The sequence below is a fragment of the Microtus oregoni genome, unplaced genomic scaffold (genome assembly GCF_018167655.1).
Source record: "Microtus oregoni isolate MIOR12 unplaced genomic scaffold, Mior012 000019F_ref0000042, whole genome shotgun sequence".
NCBI lineage: Eukaryota > Metazoa > Chordata > Mammalia > Rodentia > Cricetidae > Microtus > Microtus oregoni.
The window spans coordinates 3,010,011-3,027,602 of record NW_024543078.1 but is presented as its reverse complement, the minus strand read 5'-3'; the positions used below and the strand labels follow the sequence as shown (position 1 = coordinate 3,027,602).

The window sequence follows — 17,592 nt, the reverse complement described above, 5'->3', positions numbered from 1 at the left end:
TTGGCTGTCCTGGAACTTTCCATGTGGATCGGGCTGGCTTTGAACCCACAGAGATCTGCCTGTCTCTGTCTCCAGAGTGTCTCTGTTTACCCCTTTCCTCTCAGCCCAGACTCCACCCCTGCTCCTTGCCAGGGCTGGCCTCCACTGGCCCATCTCCCCATCCTGATCGCTCACACAGCCACACCTATCCCAGGTCGCTGTGGGGCCAGGAAGTGACACGACATTCCCAGCACTACCTGGTCTCTGCTTCAGTGGCCGTCACCACTGTGGAGGCTTTCTGCTTCACATCAGCTGTCCACTGCCTCAATGACAGGTGACATTCTGGGGCCACTAAGCAATCAACTAAAGTCCAGCAGAAGGGGGCGCTTCACTCGCTGCTGGGAATAGCAGCACCGTCTGGGAATTCCAGTTATCCGGAAGACTGGAAGACTGAGTCAGGATGATAGAAATTTGAAGTTAAATTTTAGCTCTAGACTGGGAACCTGTTTCAAATAAAAACAAACAAACAAACAAATAAATAGTTGAAGTTGAATAGTAGCGCTCTCCCTAGAATCCTCCAGTAAGGGGCTGGGCTGGGGGCGTGGTCAGAGTGAAGCCCGCACAGAATCCCCAGAGAGGGGCTGGGGGCGTGGTCAGGGTGGAGCCCCGCCTAGAATCCCCAGTGAGGGCTGGGGCGAGGCAAGGTTATGGTTAGAACACTAGTCTAGCAAGAAGCTTGAAGTTTTTAGTTTCATACTCAGCACTACAAAATAGTATCATGGAAGAAAGAATTACAGCAGATAAGTCTGTACTGTGTTCAGTTTCAGTGTGTTTTTTATAACTCTTTAAATTGATACGGCAAGGGCTGGAGCATCGAAGTAGTAGAGGACGCTGTAACCCTGCAGACAGCGAGGGGCTGCATGAGCTCACGACACGGCGAACTGGTGATCTTACCCGCTTGTCCCCACAGGGACTTCCTCCACTGTGGTGGTGCCTGGAGCCCACACAACAGGTGTTGAGCATTGCGGCTGTTGTCCAGCACCCCGGTTACCAGCCTGCCACACTGGGGGCCAACGACATCTGCCTGTTAAGGAGGAGCTGCAGGAGGGTGGCTGGCAGACCGGGCCCACCTGGTTTCGGAGATCATTTCATTTTCTTGTGGGTTGGGATGAACTCTTTTCTTTTCGAGACAGGGTCTCACTGGAACTCAGAGATCAGCCTACTTCTGCCTCCCAAGTGCTGGGGTTAGAAGCGTGCGCCACCACCACACTTAGTCTAGGAAAGGGCTCTGCCACTGGTCCATGCCTGTGGTCTTGGAATTCTGTTTGAAAATGGCTGGCAGGATCTCGGGCTTCTGAATCCTGTCTTTCACCTCCATAAATCCTGCCTCTGCCAGAATCAAAGTCAAAGCCAACAGCCCTGAGGCCCTGCTTCTCAAGGAAGTGTCTCAGAACTGCCTACAGCCAAGCGGGTTCCCAAGTGTCTTAGGATGAAAAGGAGGGAATGAGGGTTCCACCTGCCAGAGTCTGGGGGTGAGGCTCCCTAAAGTCAGCTGACATCTCGTACAGGTGGGGAAACTGAGGTAAAGGTGCAGCTGCTTGGAGCAATCCCTCCCTGGAGGTCTGGTCATTCTGCCCTCACCTCAGTGAGTGGCCGGAGACCTCGCAGAGGCTCCCAACAGCTCCACAGCTGATGGGTGCCTGTTTGCACTGGGGACTCTGGGAGGTTCCTGAAGGCGGAAGTCTTATCTGAGGCCTGAGACTGAATGGAAAGATACCCCTCAGTTCAGGAGCCTGGCAGGGGTGGGGCTGGAATGGTGGGCCAGGAGCCTTCACCCTGAGGACATGGGGGAAGCTGAGAGGTAGGGTGGGGTGTCATATCTCCGGTCCAGGATGGAGATGCCTGAAGAGGAGGCAAGGGTCCTGATGGTGGGTGGAGCACCACTTCTACTGATTGTTTATTTATTTATCTACTTATTGATTGATTTTTGTTTCTCTGTATAGCTTCGGAGCCTGTTCTGGACTCTGTAGATGGGTCAGGCTGGCCTTGAACTCACAGAGATTCACCTGTCTCTGCCATCTGAGTGATGGGATTGAAGGAGTGCGCCGTCATTTCTCAGACTGCTACTGATTCTTGACAGGACCTGTACCTTGGTGTTCCTGAGGATGCAGCATTCCTCCCCCAGCTGAAGGGCTCAGCTGCCCGGGGCCCTGCTGTGAGGCTATTGTGATTGCACAGAGAAGTGCCAGGCCACGCTGCCTTGTATCCTGCTGGGGCCTCTGCCAGGGCTGATGGAATTGAGTGTCTGCAACAGCTCCTGGCAGGGCCAGCTGAACTCTGCCATGCTCTGTACCCACAGTGGGAACCGTCAGTGGTGTGGTTTCTGTTTCTATGATGGCTGGTTCTGTGAGGGGTCAAGATGGACAAGGCCACCTCTGAGGACTAAAGGGAGAAAGGAGCCCCAGGTAGGGAGCGGTGGCTGAGAGACACACAGATTTCTGCAGGTTGTGTCACGGACTGCAGGCATAAACACGCCCAGCAGGGGGCAGAAACAGCCACGCTCTCAGCAGCTTGGTTCCTAAAAGCTGATTCTACACTATGTTGGGGATTTTCACTGAAAGGAGAGCCTGGGAGCTGAGATTTAACAGAAACTTCAGTTGTTTCGGGAAACACATCAGAGGGCTGGGGCACACTGCTAAGCAGGCTGTGTATTGCTCAAAAAACCAGACCTGTCTGTGTATAAGAGACTCCTTTGGGGGACACCTAACTCCAACCTTTTTTCTCACTCCAGGCAGACTCCAGGGGACCCTTCTTGGTCTGTGGGAGCCGGGCCCATGGCCTTGTCTCCTCCTCAGGTCTCCGGATGTCTATACTCAGGTGTATGCGTTGGTGGCCTGGAATGTGGTTCTGAGATGTTCTGTGAGGGATGTTGGCTTCTCAGTCCCCACTGGAGCAGAGATGAATGGCTCAGAGCTGGCTGGAGAGTCCTGGGAACTGAAGGCTTGGGCTGCAGCATCCACACTAAAGGAACAGTGGCACTGAAGGCTAGCAGGACACATGACACATGGCCTGATGTGTGCCAAGACCCTTCCACAGCTCCTGAGCTCATCATCCACTCCTACACCATAGGTCCCTCTTGCCGGTGGCTCCTGGGCCTCTGTGCGTTCTCTGTTTGCTATGGACGGCAGTCTAATCCCACTAACACATAGACAGGGGACTAATATATATAGTGACGACAAAAATAAAAATGGTAGCCGGGTGGTGGTGGCGCATGCCTTTAATCCCAGCACTTGGGAGGCAGAGGCAGGCGGATCTCTGTGAGTTCGAGACCAGCCTGGTCTACAAGAGCTAGTTCCAGGACAGGTTCCAAAGCTACAGAGAAACCCTGTCTCGAAAAACCAAAATAATAATAATAATAATAATAAAATAAAAAAATAAAAATGGTATCACTCTATCCCTGAAATCGAAGATCAGCCTGGCCTCCTATGCTAAAGTTGCCTCAACACAGCAATCATTGTATTCATCTTCGCTCCTGAGCCATCTTGTCCCTGTACCTCTAAGACCCAGAAGGGCCCTCTTCTTCTCCCTCCCCTCCACTTGCTCCATGCTCCTCAGGAACCCACGAACACGCGCTATATCTTTGGAAGCTTTCAGGTGATCCCACGCTCTACCCTAGTCTCTAGGCTCAGAGAGAAAAGGCAGGTGGTCCTGGTCACCATAGTGGTTTTATTGTCTTTATTTCTTTGGTGAGGCAGAACCCCAGGGTGGGAGAGGCTGCCTCGGCTACCTGCTAAGAACACTTTTTGGGATACTGAAAGAAAGGCCCAGCTGAGGACTTGAAGGAGGATAATAGAAAAGACCCTGGGAAATCCTTTCCCCCACATGGAGGGCTCTGCATGCTATGATTCTCTGTATGATTGAACATTATGTCTTCCTTTTTAAAGTTTTTATTTATTTATTTACTTTTTTTTTGAGACAGGGTTTCTCTGTGTAACAGCCCTGGCTGTCCTTGAACTCACAGAGATCTGCCTGCCTCTGCCCCCCAAGAGTTGGGATTAAAGGCGTGTAAAAATATGGGCCTGTATAATATGGCCCTACAACCACCCAACCCTTTGTAAGTTTTTTAGAGATATAAGGTCTCAGGCTGGCCTTGAACTCATTGTGCAATCAAGGGTGGCCCTGTACTCCTGATCCTCCTGCCTCTATCTTCCAAGTGCTGGGGTGACAGGCATGTGCCCCCGTGTCTGTTTTACGTGGTGCTGGAGATGAAGGCCAGGACTTGTGGGAGCTGGGAAAGCACTGTAGCTACTGAGCTACAGCTCTCCATTCTTCGTGGTCCCCTTCAAGGCACATGGGTAACTCTGAGTGGCAGCTGTCAGAGGGAAGGGTCATGCCCCAAGCAGCACCAGGCTGATGTGCAGGGCGGTAGGCACTAGAGTGACTCTGGAGTGCTCTGGGCACAGTGAGCCCTGGCAGCCACTGGCTACCCTGGCCTGTCAGTCAGCCACGGCCCGATGCTCCCACTAGGTCCCTCCTTAAGTGGAGCGAATAGGGAAGAACCCAGGGTTTCTCTGAGCTGAGGCCGAGAGGTCCTGTGTGAACCACAGTTGAGGCGGACACACTACCACTGACCGTGCCCTGAGACTCAGCTCCAGTCTGAAAAGCAGGCAGAGAGATCAAGCAGGGGTCTCCGCGAAGCTGCCCTCCTTGGGATCCTAACTCGGTCCTAGTACCTGGTGATGGCACATACAACTCTTATAGAACCTCCCTTCCATCCTTGTGATACATGCTCAGGATCCTAGGGGACCCCAAGTGCTTTCAGGCCAGGTTTGGGGAATGTCCACGTGACATAAATTAGAATTTTTTCTGTGACAATAAATAAAATCGGGACGGCCTCAAATCCCAGGCCCAGCTGCTGCAGCTCACAGGAAGTTCTCTTCCTCCTCTGGTGGTACTTTGGGGGCACCTGCAGGGGTGGAGGAAACGGACGAGAGTGAGCGTCCGTGCTATCCCTTGGTGGACCAACGCCCAGACCCACACGAGTCTCACCTGTGCAGATACCTGGGTGGCGAACGCCAATGGAGCGACCCAGGAAGCAGGTGGCCTGGCGCAGGTGACACGAGGAGATATAGGTAACGTTGTTGTTGCCACAGAGTTCCTGGCCGGGGCTGGAAGGCACCGGGCAGGGGGCAGATCGACACACCACACAGTGAGCGCTGCCGGTCTGGTCCACAAGGCATGAATGGGGGCGTGGGCACACTACGTGAGCACAGGACTCTGTGGGCCGAGAGAGGGCGGGTCAGGTCCTGGATGGTGTTTCCTCCCAATGAGTCCAGCTACCCTTAGACTAGGACTCCTCTAGAAAGCCCCATTCCTAGGACCTAAAGGTACCGCCATTCTTCAAGCCCCGCCCTGGAACGCCAGCTCCGACCTCGGGCAAGACGTCGCCCTAGAGGGCAACCCCCACCCTAAAACGCGAGCCCGGCTCACCTCCGTCCAGCCCAGTCCTTCAGAGACAAGCCCCGCCCCCAGGACAACGCCCCGTTCGGCCAAGCTCCACCCACGTCCCCCCTCCCCGTCCATCCCTAGCCTCTTTCCCGGCTGCGCAGCGTCTCCCTTCCGCGCCAGCACTTGTGAGGGCACGCTGGCCGCAGGGCTTTGGAATGCTACGTGCTGCCGCGCGCAGCCCTGCCCCCGGACACGCCCGAGAGTCGCAGTTATCCCGGGGCTCGGGCTCAAACTCTGAAGCCAGCCAGGCGGCTTTGACACCCACCTGACCTGACCCTCAGGCCCCTCCGTAGAAGGCGGCTGTCGTGGCCACGCCTCTACAGAGCCCATTTATCAACATTTGCCCCTCACCCCGTACAGGTCACGCCCCTCAAGGCCCTGCCCGGAGCAGCCTAAGCCCCACCCATTTCAGACCATGCCCTTAAGTAGGCCCAGCGCTCCCCAAGCGCCTCTGCTCCAGGCTCCGCCCCTGCTTGGTCACACCTCCCTTAGTCCCCGCCCCTCAGCCGCCCGACTCCACCCTCGGGATGCACCACCTCCCGTCTTATCTCCCTAAGCCCCGCCCCAGACCCCGCTTTCATCTTCTATGGCCCCGCCCCTCCACGACCGCGGCCTTTACTTTGGCAGCGGCCTCGGTACATGACGCGCAGGTCCGGGTGTCCACGGCAGCGCGTCACGCGCAACTCGCACTCGTCCCGGTAGGTGGCGCCATCAGAGCCGCAAACCTGCAAGCCCGTGGGAAGCCCCTCGCAGTCGGGTGCGCACTCGCAGTGTGGACGGCCCCCCACCATGTGGCACGCCTTGCCGGGGCCACACTCCACGCCGTCGCAGGAATCTAGGGACACAGAACGTGCACAGGTGTGGTTCACCTTAGCGCACAACGCCTGAGTGCTTGAGCCTAGAGGGTTCCCACTAGGGCTTGGGGGAGGGGTTCACCCTGCACATCCTCATGTCTCAGGTGGAAAAACTGAGGCTCGCCTAGACAAAGTCTTGTGTTGGGGTTTTCACCTTGCCCCACACAAGACTTTATTTTGTTATTTTGAGACAGCATCTCCCATTGCCTAGGCTGGCCTTGAACTCCTAATCCTCCTGCCTCCTTCCCAAGTGCTGGGAATCCGGGCCTGCACCACCACTCCTGTCCATGTGTCCCTTTTTACCATTTTACAGATGGGAAAACTGAGGCTGTTATGGACCCCAACACATCCTAGCTTGAGAACATGATAGACTCGTGGACACCCTTCCCTCTCCCAGTTCAGTTACTTTGTGGGTGCAGACCTTGAACTCTCCGGAGGGAGCCACATCACAGGGCCCACCCACACACCCATGCACCGGGAACTGACCCTCTAGCCAACTTCAGGAAACCAAGGGACTAAAGGGGAGGGGCAAATTCCTTTCTGCAGGACCCAGGGACGCAGGAGGCAACCATAGGCCCTTAGGCCCAGGCCTGCCCGTTCTGGGTGTGAGTCCTCTTCCCAGAAGCTAGGGGTGGGGTCTGGAGGAGGGGTGTGTGGCAGTGGGCTTGGGACACAGCCAGGCTGATGTGACATTAATCCTATCCCAGAGGCCAGTGCGGGTCTGCAGCCTTGACTCCTGGCTAAGCTGCCTGTGGCAGCCGGCCCTCCTAGAGAAGGTGTGCTCTTCCTTGTGGGCTCCACCCAGCAAACTCCTAATCGTCTCCCAATACCCTCCATCTAATGTCCATTCTCTCCAAGTCTGTCCCCAGCACTATCCCCAAGCCCACAGAGAGACCGTCAGGACCCCACCCCTCACCTTTGCAAGGCAGGCAGTGCACCAGGCCCAGGAAGCCCAGCAGGCTGATTTTATTCCCTGGGTGGGTGAAGTTGGACCAGGCTGTGTTGATGTTGCTGGAGGCGCAACACTCCTCCCGACTGACGTCTGTCTTCAACACCAGGCTGCAGGTGGCCTCTCTGCCCTGCTGGAGCCAGCACACACCACCTATGCGGAAATGGAGAAGGAGGGAGACTCCAGACCTCATCTCTACCTATGAATTATTCTGTGTGGACATTCTCTGTGTTGCAAACTCCTAACCAACCCCCCATACTCCAGGTCTAATGCCCCCTCCAACTGAGAGGTGCCCATTGCTATGATGGATATCCCGCCCCCCAACACAGGGGAAAGGCACAGAAAGCCACAGTTATGGCCCTGACTCTGCTCTGTGGGGAGCCCTCTTCCTCTGAGTCGTACCCCAGTGCTCCACCACCAGCTCCTGCCCAGCCTCTGGCCTGAGAACTGGCACCCTGCCCAGCCCTTCAAATGCCGGGCACTCGGCATGTGAGGGTCTGTGGGCCTGCACTGGCTTCCCGCCTCTGCCCTGTCTAGACAGTGCCCAGGGCAGCCGAGCCCCCGGCCTGCAGCCCCCCCTCGCCTGACCCGCCTCTTACTCACTCCAACTGGGGAACATTCCCTCTGCGTGAGCTCACTCCCCTGGGATGGGACGGGGGACGCAGCCCTAGGGGAGGGGGCTCGGCTCCCCTGGAGGCCAGCAACCCTGCAGGGCGGGGTGGAGGCTGGAACGCAGAACCCTCGGCTTTCTTCACCCTTAAATGGGGACAGCTGCATCCCCTCAACCGTGCTCAGGACACACTACCGACCGCCTTCCTCGAACTGGGCCCCAGCACCTCAGCAAACACTTTTCAAAAGAGGGAAACTGAGGCTAGAGCTCTCCCAGCCAGATGCAGGTACACCATTCCAACAGAGACGGTCCATCTAGGGGATCCTGAAACCCTCCACTCAGATGGCATTAGCAGGTCCAGCCACCCAGAGATGTCTCTCTAAAAGAGATGTCTCTCTAAAGGAGCCACCCACAGTGTCACTTACAAGGTTCATGACCCCAAGCCTCAGTTTACCCATCCTGAGAACGGGGATGGAAAAAGTACCCACAACTTTGGGTTCTGTAGTCTCATGGGAAAGCAGGTAAACAGTAAGAGCTTAATAAATAAATGTCAGTCCTCTCTTGAGGCTGGAGGCGTGGAGCACCCCACTCGCCTACCCAACCAGAGCGCACCTCCAGACATCCCCCTGCCGCATTCCGCAGGCCACGTGGGTGGCCCACTCTCCCGCCCCTTCCGCCCAGCCCCACTCACCGGGCGCGGAATCCCCCGAGCCCATCACGGCACCCACGGATCCCACCGCCCAGATCAGGGCTCCCCAAAGCAGCGGCCACAGTGCCCCAGGACACATGGCGAGTGTGGAGCAGCGGGGACTCTGTGAGTGCGGGCGCCTCGGCCTATAAAAGCCCAAGGCGGGCGGGGCTGGCGGCGGGCGGGGCGGGGCGCGGCGGGACGGACGTGTCCCCTAGGCGTCGGGCCCGGGCCTGCGCGGGGGTGGCCTCCGGGGGCAGGCCCTGTCCCATCTGGGAACCAGACAGTTGTCTAGAAAGAACAGTCCACAGTGGGGTCAGGTCACAAACTGCGGCCCCGGGGGCATGTTCTGGGAGTTGACTAAGGTGGACACCTCCAGGTGCCTTTGGGGTCTCCACCTGGAGAGTGTCTGGAAGTTGGGGCTGGGCACCTCTGGTCAGACCTTCTTCACACTGACAAGCCCCAAGGAGGCAAAGGGTGTCCCTGAGCTGTTCCCAGCCGTTTAAAGGCTCATACCTCTCATTCTAGCCATTGGGAGGCTGAAGCAGGAGGATTGCTGCGAGTTCCAGACCAGCTGAGGCTTCAGAGTGAGTCAAACACGAGTCGAGGTCATCAGTAGCTAACTCGGTGGGCAGAGGGCTTGCCCAGCATGCACGAACCCTGGATTCCGTGGGCACGATGGCGCACACCTGCCTTTCCACCTCGCAAGCTGACCACAAGGCTGGAGGATTAAGGTCAGAAGGAACTTCAGGCCAGTCTGGGCGACCTGAGATTCTGTCTCAAAAAGAACAAACAAAACCCAGGGGTTAGAAGATGCGTTCAGGAGTTATGACTGATTGCCATATAAACAGGAAGACCTGTTCAAAAAACTCCAGCACCTATGAGAGACCATAAGCCCAGCACTGTGGGCACCGTAGACCGGAGGGCTCGCTGGGCTCACTGACTGAGAGCCCAGCTCCAACTTCGGCGGGAGAGTCTGTGTGGAAGGGGTAAGGCCAAGAGCGCTAGAGCAGAACACCTCATGTCCTCTGGCCTCGGTGGGTGCATTCGTGCATCTGGACCCCCACACCCCTCAGACAGACATCATCAGGCACGGAGGCACACCCTAAAATCCCAGCACTTAGGAGGGTCACAAGTTCAAGTCCAAACCGGTCTACCTAGAGAGTCCAGGGCAGGAAGACCCTATGTCAAAGTAGTCAGGACAGCGGGTGCCTGTGATCCCAGCACTCAGGAGGCAGGGGCAGGCGGATCTCTGTGAGTCCAAGGACAGCCTGGTCTGCAGAGTGAGTTCCAGGGCATGGTGAGACCCTGCCTCAGAATAAGCACAGCAAAAAGGTGGCTCAAAGGGTAAGGTGCTTGCAGCCAAGCCTGACAACCTGAGTCCCGTCCTCAGGACAGACACTCATGGCAGGAGACCTGATTCCTTCAAGGTGTCCTCTGACCCGTACACCTAGCTGTAGCACACCCATATACAAAAACAATGTGTTGAGAGGGAGTGGGAGACTGTCTTCCCCTCCTCCAGGTAGAACACAGTCCACAAGGGTAACTGCTGAACCCAGAACCTCCTATCTGAGGGCCAAAGTAGCCAGGTCACTCTTCCTTGAAATGCCCTGGAGTCCTATGGAGTCGCTCGTGGAGTTGAGATGATTAGTGGACACGCCATGGTGTTGGGATATCCCAACGAGCAAGGCTGATCTAGAACCATCCTCACCCAGCTCATGGTTTAGACAAGAAAACACACAGATGGGCTGGAGAGATGGCTCAGTGGTTAAGAGCATTGCCTGCTCTTCCAAAGGTCATGAGTTCAATTCCCAGCAACCACATGGTGGCTCACAACCATCTGTAATGAGATTTAGTGCCCTCTTCTGGCCTGTGGACACACACACACACACACAGAATATTGTATAAATAATAAATAAATAAATATTTTAAAAAAAAGAAAACACACAGATGAGGACTTGCAGTTAAGAGCACTGACTGCTCTTCTAGAAAACTGGGGTTTGGTCCCCAGCACTCACATGGAGACTCACAACTGTCTGTAACTCTAGTTTCAGAAGATCTGACACCCTCTTCTGGCTTCTTCAGGTACTGCACACACATGGTGCATAGGCATGGCAAGTGAAGCACCCATTCACATAAAATAAATATACTTGAAAAATACACAGATAAATTACTTTAGAACTAGAAAATACAGAGGGTACTAAAGGGAGCACTGGATTTCCTGAGATCACCCCCATCCTAACATCTACTCCAGACCCCTTCAGGTGACTTCTTCCCCCCAATTCTTGGCGTCCTGAAGCTCCAGCGGATCCACTGGCTGTGGAAGGCATCCTTTTCCTCACCATAGCTGTTCTGTGCCAGTGAGGAGGGATCCTGACCTGGCTCTGGCCCCTGGAAATCCCCCAAGGGTGTTCCTATGTTGGAGTGGGGCACAGGACCCTATGTTCTCACCAAGAGTTTGCAGGAGGGAGTGGAGGGGGTGGACAGCACTGACCTTGGCCGAGGCCTGACCTGTCATGCTGGACCGCTGTGGCCTCGCCCGGGTGAATCAAAGGACCATTGTGTGGCTGGCACAGGTTCAGGGCCCCTCTCTGTCCTGCTCCCACATACTGGAAATCCATGGGTTCCCCAGGGACACCCTTGGCACAAGTGTCCCCAGCTCAGCCTTCTCTTTGGCTACCCACTTCCTAGTGACTCACGCCCCATGATCTCTGCTCAGCTTCCCAGGTTTCTCTCTCACCCAGACCCAGGAGCACAGAGGAAATGACAGGCTCACGACCCCGTGGCCCCTGACAGCTAGAAAAGCCTGGAGGGTGAAGCCATGCTTGAGAGCAACAGAAGAGGTCACGGCCAGCTGAGGAAAGATTTGTGTGTACGTGTTTGTGTGCGTGGCGGCCAGAGGCCCGGGCCAACACCTGATCGCTCCCCCCTTATATTTTGAAATGGGGGGTCTTGGGGACACTGGAAGTTAAGTCACTAATTCAGCTAGACTGGTTGGTCAGAGAGACCCAGGGGTCCTCCTGTGTCTACCTCTCCAGTGCTGGGTTATATCCACACACCCAGCTGTGTCCACGGGTGCCAAGGATCTCAACTCAGAACCCCACGGTTGTGCCAAGTGCTCTGCCCTTCAGCCACATCCCAACCCTCATTTCTTTTTGACAAAATGTCTGGCTCTGTAGCTCAGACTGGTCTGGGGCTCCAGATCATTCTCTACAGCTAAGCACAAAGGAAGGATCTGTTGGGCTGGAGTCTGAACGATGTGCCCGGAGGCACCCAGGACGACTGGAGTGGGGCAGACAGGGCTCTAAGCCAGAGCCTGGGGATCTGTCCCTATCTCTACTTACAAGAAGCTGTCCAGGGGGCTGGAGAGATGGCTCAGTGGTTAAGAGCATTGCTTGCTCTTCCAAAGGTTCTGAGTTCAATTCCCAGCAACCACATGGTGGCTCACAACCATCTGTAAAGAGGTCTGGCGCCCTCTTCTGGCCTTCAGGCATACAGACAGAATATTGTATACATAATAAATAAATTTAAAAAAAAAAAAAAAGAAGCTGTCCAGCTAAGGACCCTCCAAGTCTTGAGTGCGATGTCGTGATGCCACACAGGCATCCATTCCAGGCTGAGGCAGGAGGATGACAAGCTTTGGCTAGTCCTGGCTGCAGGGAAAGACAGGGCCAGTCAGGTGTGGTGGCACACACCTTTAATCTGTGATTTCAAGGCCAGCCTGATCTACTAGACTGGTTCAGGCGCTAGCCAGAAAACAATGAAATTTAGAAACCCAAACAGACAGAGTCACAGCTCTAGCTCTGGGTGTTGGAGTGGCAGAAGTCCTGGGCTCCACCCCCATACCTGAGAGACCAATACTCAGGAAGGGGAAGCCAACTGCTCTCCCTCTGCTGGGGAAGACTCTGGAAGGCCAAGGTCATTCAACACTATATATATATATATATATATACATATATATATATATACTTTTTTTTTCTTTTTTTGGTTTTTCGAGACAGGGTTTCTCTGTGGCTTTGGAGCCTGTCCTGGAACTAGCTCTTGTAGACCAGGCTGGTCTCGAACTCACAGAGATCCGCCTGCCTCTGCCTCCCGAATGCTGGGATTGAAGGCATGCGCCACCACCGCCCGGCAACACTATATTTTTTTAAATTGGTATTTATTGAGCTCTACATTTTGCTCTGATCCCCTCCCTGCCTCTCCCCTCCCCCTTTCAATCCTCCCCCAAGGTCCCCATGCTCCCAATTTACTCAGGAGATCTTGTCTTTTTCTACTCTCTCCTTCCCATGTAGATTAGATGTAAGTCTCTGTTAGTGTCCTCGTTGTTGTCTAAGTTCTCCGGGATTGTGGGTTGTAGGCTGGCTTTCTTTGCTTTATGCTTAAAAAACCACATAGGAGTGAGTACATGTGATAATTGTCTTTCTGTGCCTGGGTCATCTCACTCAAAATAATGTTTTCTAGCTCCATCAATTTTATTGCAAAATTCAAGATGTTATTTTTTTCCTGCTGTGTAGTACTCCATTGTGTAAATGTACCACATTTTCCTTATTCATTCTTCGGTCGAGGGGGATTTAGGTTGTTTCCAGGTTCTGGCTATGACAAACAAAGCTGCTATGAACATAGTTGAGCACATGTCCTTGTGGCACGATTGAGCATCCTTTGGATATATACCCAAAAGTGGTATTACTGGGTCTTGAGGAAGGTTGCTTCCTAATTTTCTGAGAAATCACCACACTGACATCCAAAGGGGTTGTACCAGCTTGCATTTCCATCAGCAATGTGGAAGTGTTCCCTTTTCCCCACAACCTCTCCAGCATAAGTTGTCATCAGTGTTTTTGATCTTAGCCATTCTTTCAGGTGTAAGATGGAATCTCAGAGTTGTTTTGATTTGCATTTCTCTGATGACTAAGGATGTTGAACATTTCCTTAAGCGTCTTTCAGCCATTTTAGATTCCTCTGTTGAGAGTTCTCTGTTTAGGTCTGGACTCCATTTTTTTATTGGATTATGTGATCTTTTGGTGTCCAATTTCTTGAGTTCTTTGTATATTTTGGAGATCAGACCTCTGTCTGATGTGGGGTTAGTAAAGATCTTTTCCCATTCTGTAGGCTGTCGTTTTGTCTTGTTGACTGTGTCCTTTGCTTTACAGAAGCTTTTCAGTTTCAGGAGGTCCCATTTATTAATAGTTTTTCTCAGTGTCTGTGTTGCTGGGGTTATATTTAGGAAGTGGTTCCCTGTGCCAATGCGTTCAAGTGTACTTCCCACTTTCTCTTCTATAAGGTTCAGTGTGGCTGGCTTTATGCTGAGGTCTTTGATCCATTTGGACTTGGGTTTTGTGCATGGTGACAGATATGGGTCTGTTTTCACTCTTCTACACCAACACTACTCTTTGAGTTCCAGGCCAGCCTAGGCTACAGGAGCCCTGCTCCCATGTTTTCATTTTTAGACTGGGCCTGGTCCCCTCCTGTCTAACTTGCTGGATTGGAAGGCTGAGCCTGTAGCTGCAGGCCGTTCCTGCCATGGCCAGAAAGAAACCAGCCAGGCAAGATGCAGAGCTAGTAGGGGCCATCAGCACTTGCTATGGCAACACAAGTCCTGGGTTCAGCCAGGCCGGAACTCCTTCCCTGTATATGGAAAGTTTCTGCAGCATTTCCAAAGGATTGCTTTGCATTTCATTCAAATGGAGTCTTGAGGGCACAAAGTGCAGGTTCTTAGGACTCCGGACAGTCACTTCCTGTGCTTGCTTCAGCTTCCAGGATGTGGGGTGTAGCCCTGCAGTACGTTCTAGGCCCCGCACTCTGGAGATGAGAACTCCCCTCCAGGGAAGAAGTGATGCTCAGAACCAAGTGCAGCCTGAAGACTCCACAGTGACTCTCTGGCTCCATACCATCCATGGCTTCCTATAGCCATAGGATACATCCAGGTCCAACCACCCAAGTCCAGGTCCTTCCTGTTTGCATCTTCATGTCAGCCCTGCCCCACAGCAACTCTCCCCTGCTATAAGGAATCCAATCTTAAAACAAAAAGGTTTATTTTAAATTATCTGTATATGTCAATCTGTGGGTAGGTATATTACATATCCACGTGGACACCCAAAAAAGGCCAGAAGAGGACGCCAGAACGTCTGAAGCAGGAGTTACAGGCAGCTGTGAGCTGCCACATGTGAGTTCTGGGAACTGAACTCCAGTCCTCTGTAAAAACTGTATACATGTGTTGTTAATCAGAGCCGTCTCTCCAGCCCAAGGGAATCATGCAGCCCGGGCTGTGACCTTGGTGACAATGGTGAAGTCTGAGTCAGCTGAAATGGGTCACAATGTCGCCAGTCGTCCCTTTTTCTAGACATTGACTCCCTGGAGATGGAGTGAAGGTCCAGCCTGCAGCGTCTGCACCAGTGTGCTCTTCTGTTTGCTACAGCAACAAAGCGGCGAGCTGTGTTTTCCATTCTATTCTCTGGCAGTTCTGAGGACAAATCCCAGAGTTCTGCTGTACTGAATCCAGTTTGTCTGGGCTCTTTTTTTTGGGGGGGGGGGCTCTTAGAGTGATTTCTACCACATTTACTTGTGTGTGTGTACGTGGGTGCATATGTCAAAGTGCGTGTGTTTGTAGAGGACAGAGAACAACCTGGATCCCTCTTTTCACCAAGGAGATTCTGGATATTGAACTCAGGCCATGAGGTTGGTAACCCTTAACCCAAAGAACCATTTTACTGGCCTCAGTTTTGGCATCTTTTTGTTTTTTCAGCATGGAGGATTGAGGCCATATAAATAAACGTGCCCTACCTCTGAGCATCGCCCTCAGCCCCTCAAGGGGAATTCTAGCGGGGCTCCACCCCGACCACGCCCCCAGCCCTCACTGGGGAGTTTATGCATGGCTCCACCCCAGATGGCCAAGCCTCCAGACCTTCATCTTGAATTCTAGGCAGGTGCTCCACCCCTAAACAGTGGTCCCTAGATCCTCACTGGTGTTTCTGGGAGACGGGACCCTCTAAACCATGCCCTTGGCTCTTTGGTTTTTATTTTAACACATGGTTTTACTAAGTTGTCCAGGTTGGACTAGAGCTCACTCTAGAGACTCTAGACTGGCCTTGAACTTGTGATGCTCCTGAGTCACTGTCTCCTGGAGCTAGGATGACTTGTCCTCCGAATACAGTAATTGAACAGGAACCTCCAGAATTCATCTCAAAGGCACTGTTGCTTAATGGGGTGGGGTGTTGAGCAGCTGAGCTGTGTGCTAAGCCTACAGCCAGAGGCTAGGGAGAGCTGGGTGAGGAGTTAGAGCACAGGGAGCTGAGTGAGGAGTTAGAGCACAGGGAGAGCTGGGTGAGGAGTACAGGGAGAGCTGGGTGAGGAGTTAGAGCACAGGGAGCTGGGTGAGGAGTTAGAGCACAGGGAGCTGGGTGAGGAGCACAGGGAGAGCTGGGTGAGGAGCACAGGGAGCTGGGTGAGGAGCACAGGGAGAGCTGGGTGAGGAGTACAGGGAGAGCTGGGTGAGGAGTTAGAGCCACAGAAAAGGCTTTAGTTTTCTCGGAGGGGGACATTCATCACATAGCTAAGTCAAGCTTAAGGAGGAAGCCTGCCTCTGCACATGACTCCTCAGGAACACACAGCTTCCATCTTGGGCTCCATGTCTGAAGAAGGAAGAGACTCTTGCAATGAGGTTCACAGGCCCAGGCTCTGCTCCCCACTGTAGAACTTTGGAAATCTTCCCCTTCAGGGGTCAAGGACCTAGGAAGTGCCTGTGCCTCTTGTTGATCAGTGGGACTGAACCCTAGCGGGTCATCGGAAGCCTCACGATATAGATGACGCCCTCCTTCCCAATCTGTTTCACCAGCCATAAAAGGCACACAGCCATCTGTTTACCAGTGGACCACCTCAGGCCACAGCTCCCAGGGCTGCTGGATTCTGATCACTAGGTCTCACCTGCAGTACAGGACTGGATGTGGACCTGGGTGGCCAGTGGCAAGCAGCAAATACAGGGGAATGAGGTTCCTGGAAGGTAAGCTCGCTCATGGTTCTGAGAAAGGTTAAACGATCTGCTCAAAGCCAAACAGCAATGGCCTGGTGGGAGGTCAACTCATGCCCACTGCCCAGTAACTTTATCAACTACCCTAAGCTGCCCCGTGGAGGGTATCTCCAATGAACGTCGTTGTGTTTAAACGACTCTGGGACTGCTTTGAAGTCTCTGCAGGACCACCAGACTTGTCCCACTGATGTGCCCCATGCGCCCTCTGGTGGTCAACACCGGAATGAATGGAATCGTGGACAGAAAGATGGCTGGCTAGTGAGCAGGTTGAATGTCCCCTTTTTTTATAAGAATCCCAACTCCATGCAACTCCTATCCTTTCCTCAAAACTATGGTTCCAATGCACCCTCCTGGCTCTCAGGAAGCCCTTTTTGTGCCGTCATACACATCCAAGGTCGGTCTGGAATCCTATTCCTTCCCCTAACCTCACGGTGTTGGGGTGTTTGTATGCATTTCGTAGATGCTTGATGAATGCTGAGTGAATAAGAAAATAAACACAGGAACTAGCTTCAGGAATATTCTTGGCCTACCCTAAAAGATGACGCAGGTTTCATCCTCTCTTCAAGGGTCCCACAGACAGACGGGCTGCCTTCAAGTTAGAGGTTCTTCCTTTGACCAGAGAATAGGTTCCTTCGCATCCATATCTCGATTGTTTGTGGGACGCCTGATGTGCACCACCCAGACATAATACTCCTTTCTGCCTGGCGTTGTCAGTTTATCAGGTGCACATAATTGTATGGAGGAGGGCTGTGGAGACCACGAGAGAAGGCGATATTGGAGCCGAGACTTGGACATGAGAAAGAAGAACGCACTGGGAATTCTGGGGGACTGTGCACTCGGAGATACACAGACAGTGCGAATAAATGCCCGGAGTCGCCTCCGTGCTTGCCTGGTGGAAGGAAAAGAGGGCTTGGCAGATCGAGAAGAGGAGCAGCCTCCTAGGCCCCGCCCATCAGCCTCCTCCAGGGGAGAGCGGTTGCCTAG

General features: G+C 53.6%; 1 protein-coding gene across 2 annotated transcripts; it reads right to left on the bottom strand.

Moving 5' to 3' along the window:
* Positions 1 to 3,595: 3,595 nt before the first annotated feature.
* Fstl3 (follistatin like 3) lies at positions 3,596 to 9,196 on the bottom strand. 2 transcript variants are annotated; one of them, XM_041669988.1, is made up of 5 exons: positions 9,105 to 9,196; positions 7,258 to 7,443; positions 6,107 to 6,322; positions 5,029 to 5,256; positions 3,596 to 4,945 (listed from the first exon to the last, which is right to left on the bottom strand). In XM_041669988.1, exons 1-5 carry the CDS (start codon positions 9,118 to 9,120, stop codon positions 4,902 to 4,904), a joined length of 690 nt encoding a protein of 229 aa, XP_041525922.1. In that variant the 5' UTR covers positions 9,121 to 9,196; the 3' UTR covers positions 3,596 to 4,901. The 2 variants fall into 2 exon arrangements, with proteins under 2 accessions (XP_041525922.1, XP_041525921.1); XM_041669987.1 differs by lacking the exon at positions 9,105 to 9,196 and adding an exon at positions 8,592 to 8,693.
* Between the last annotated feature and the right edge of the window lie 8,396 nt (positions 9,197 to 17,592).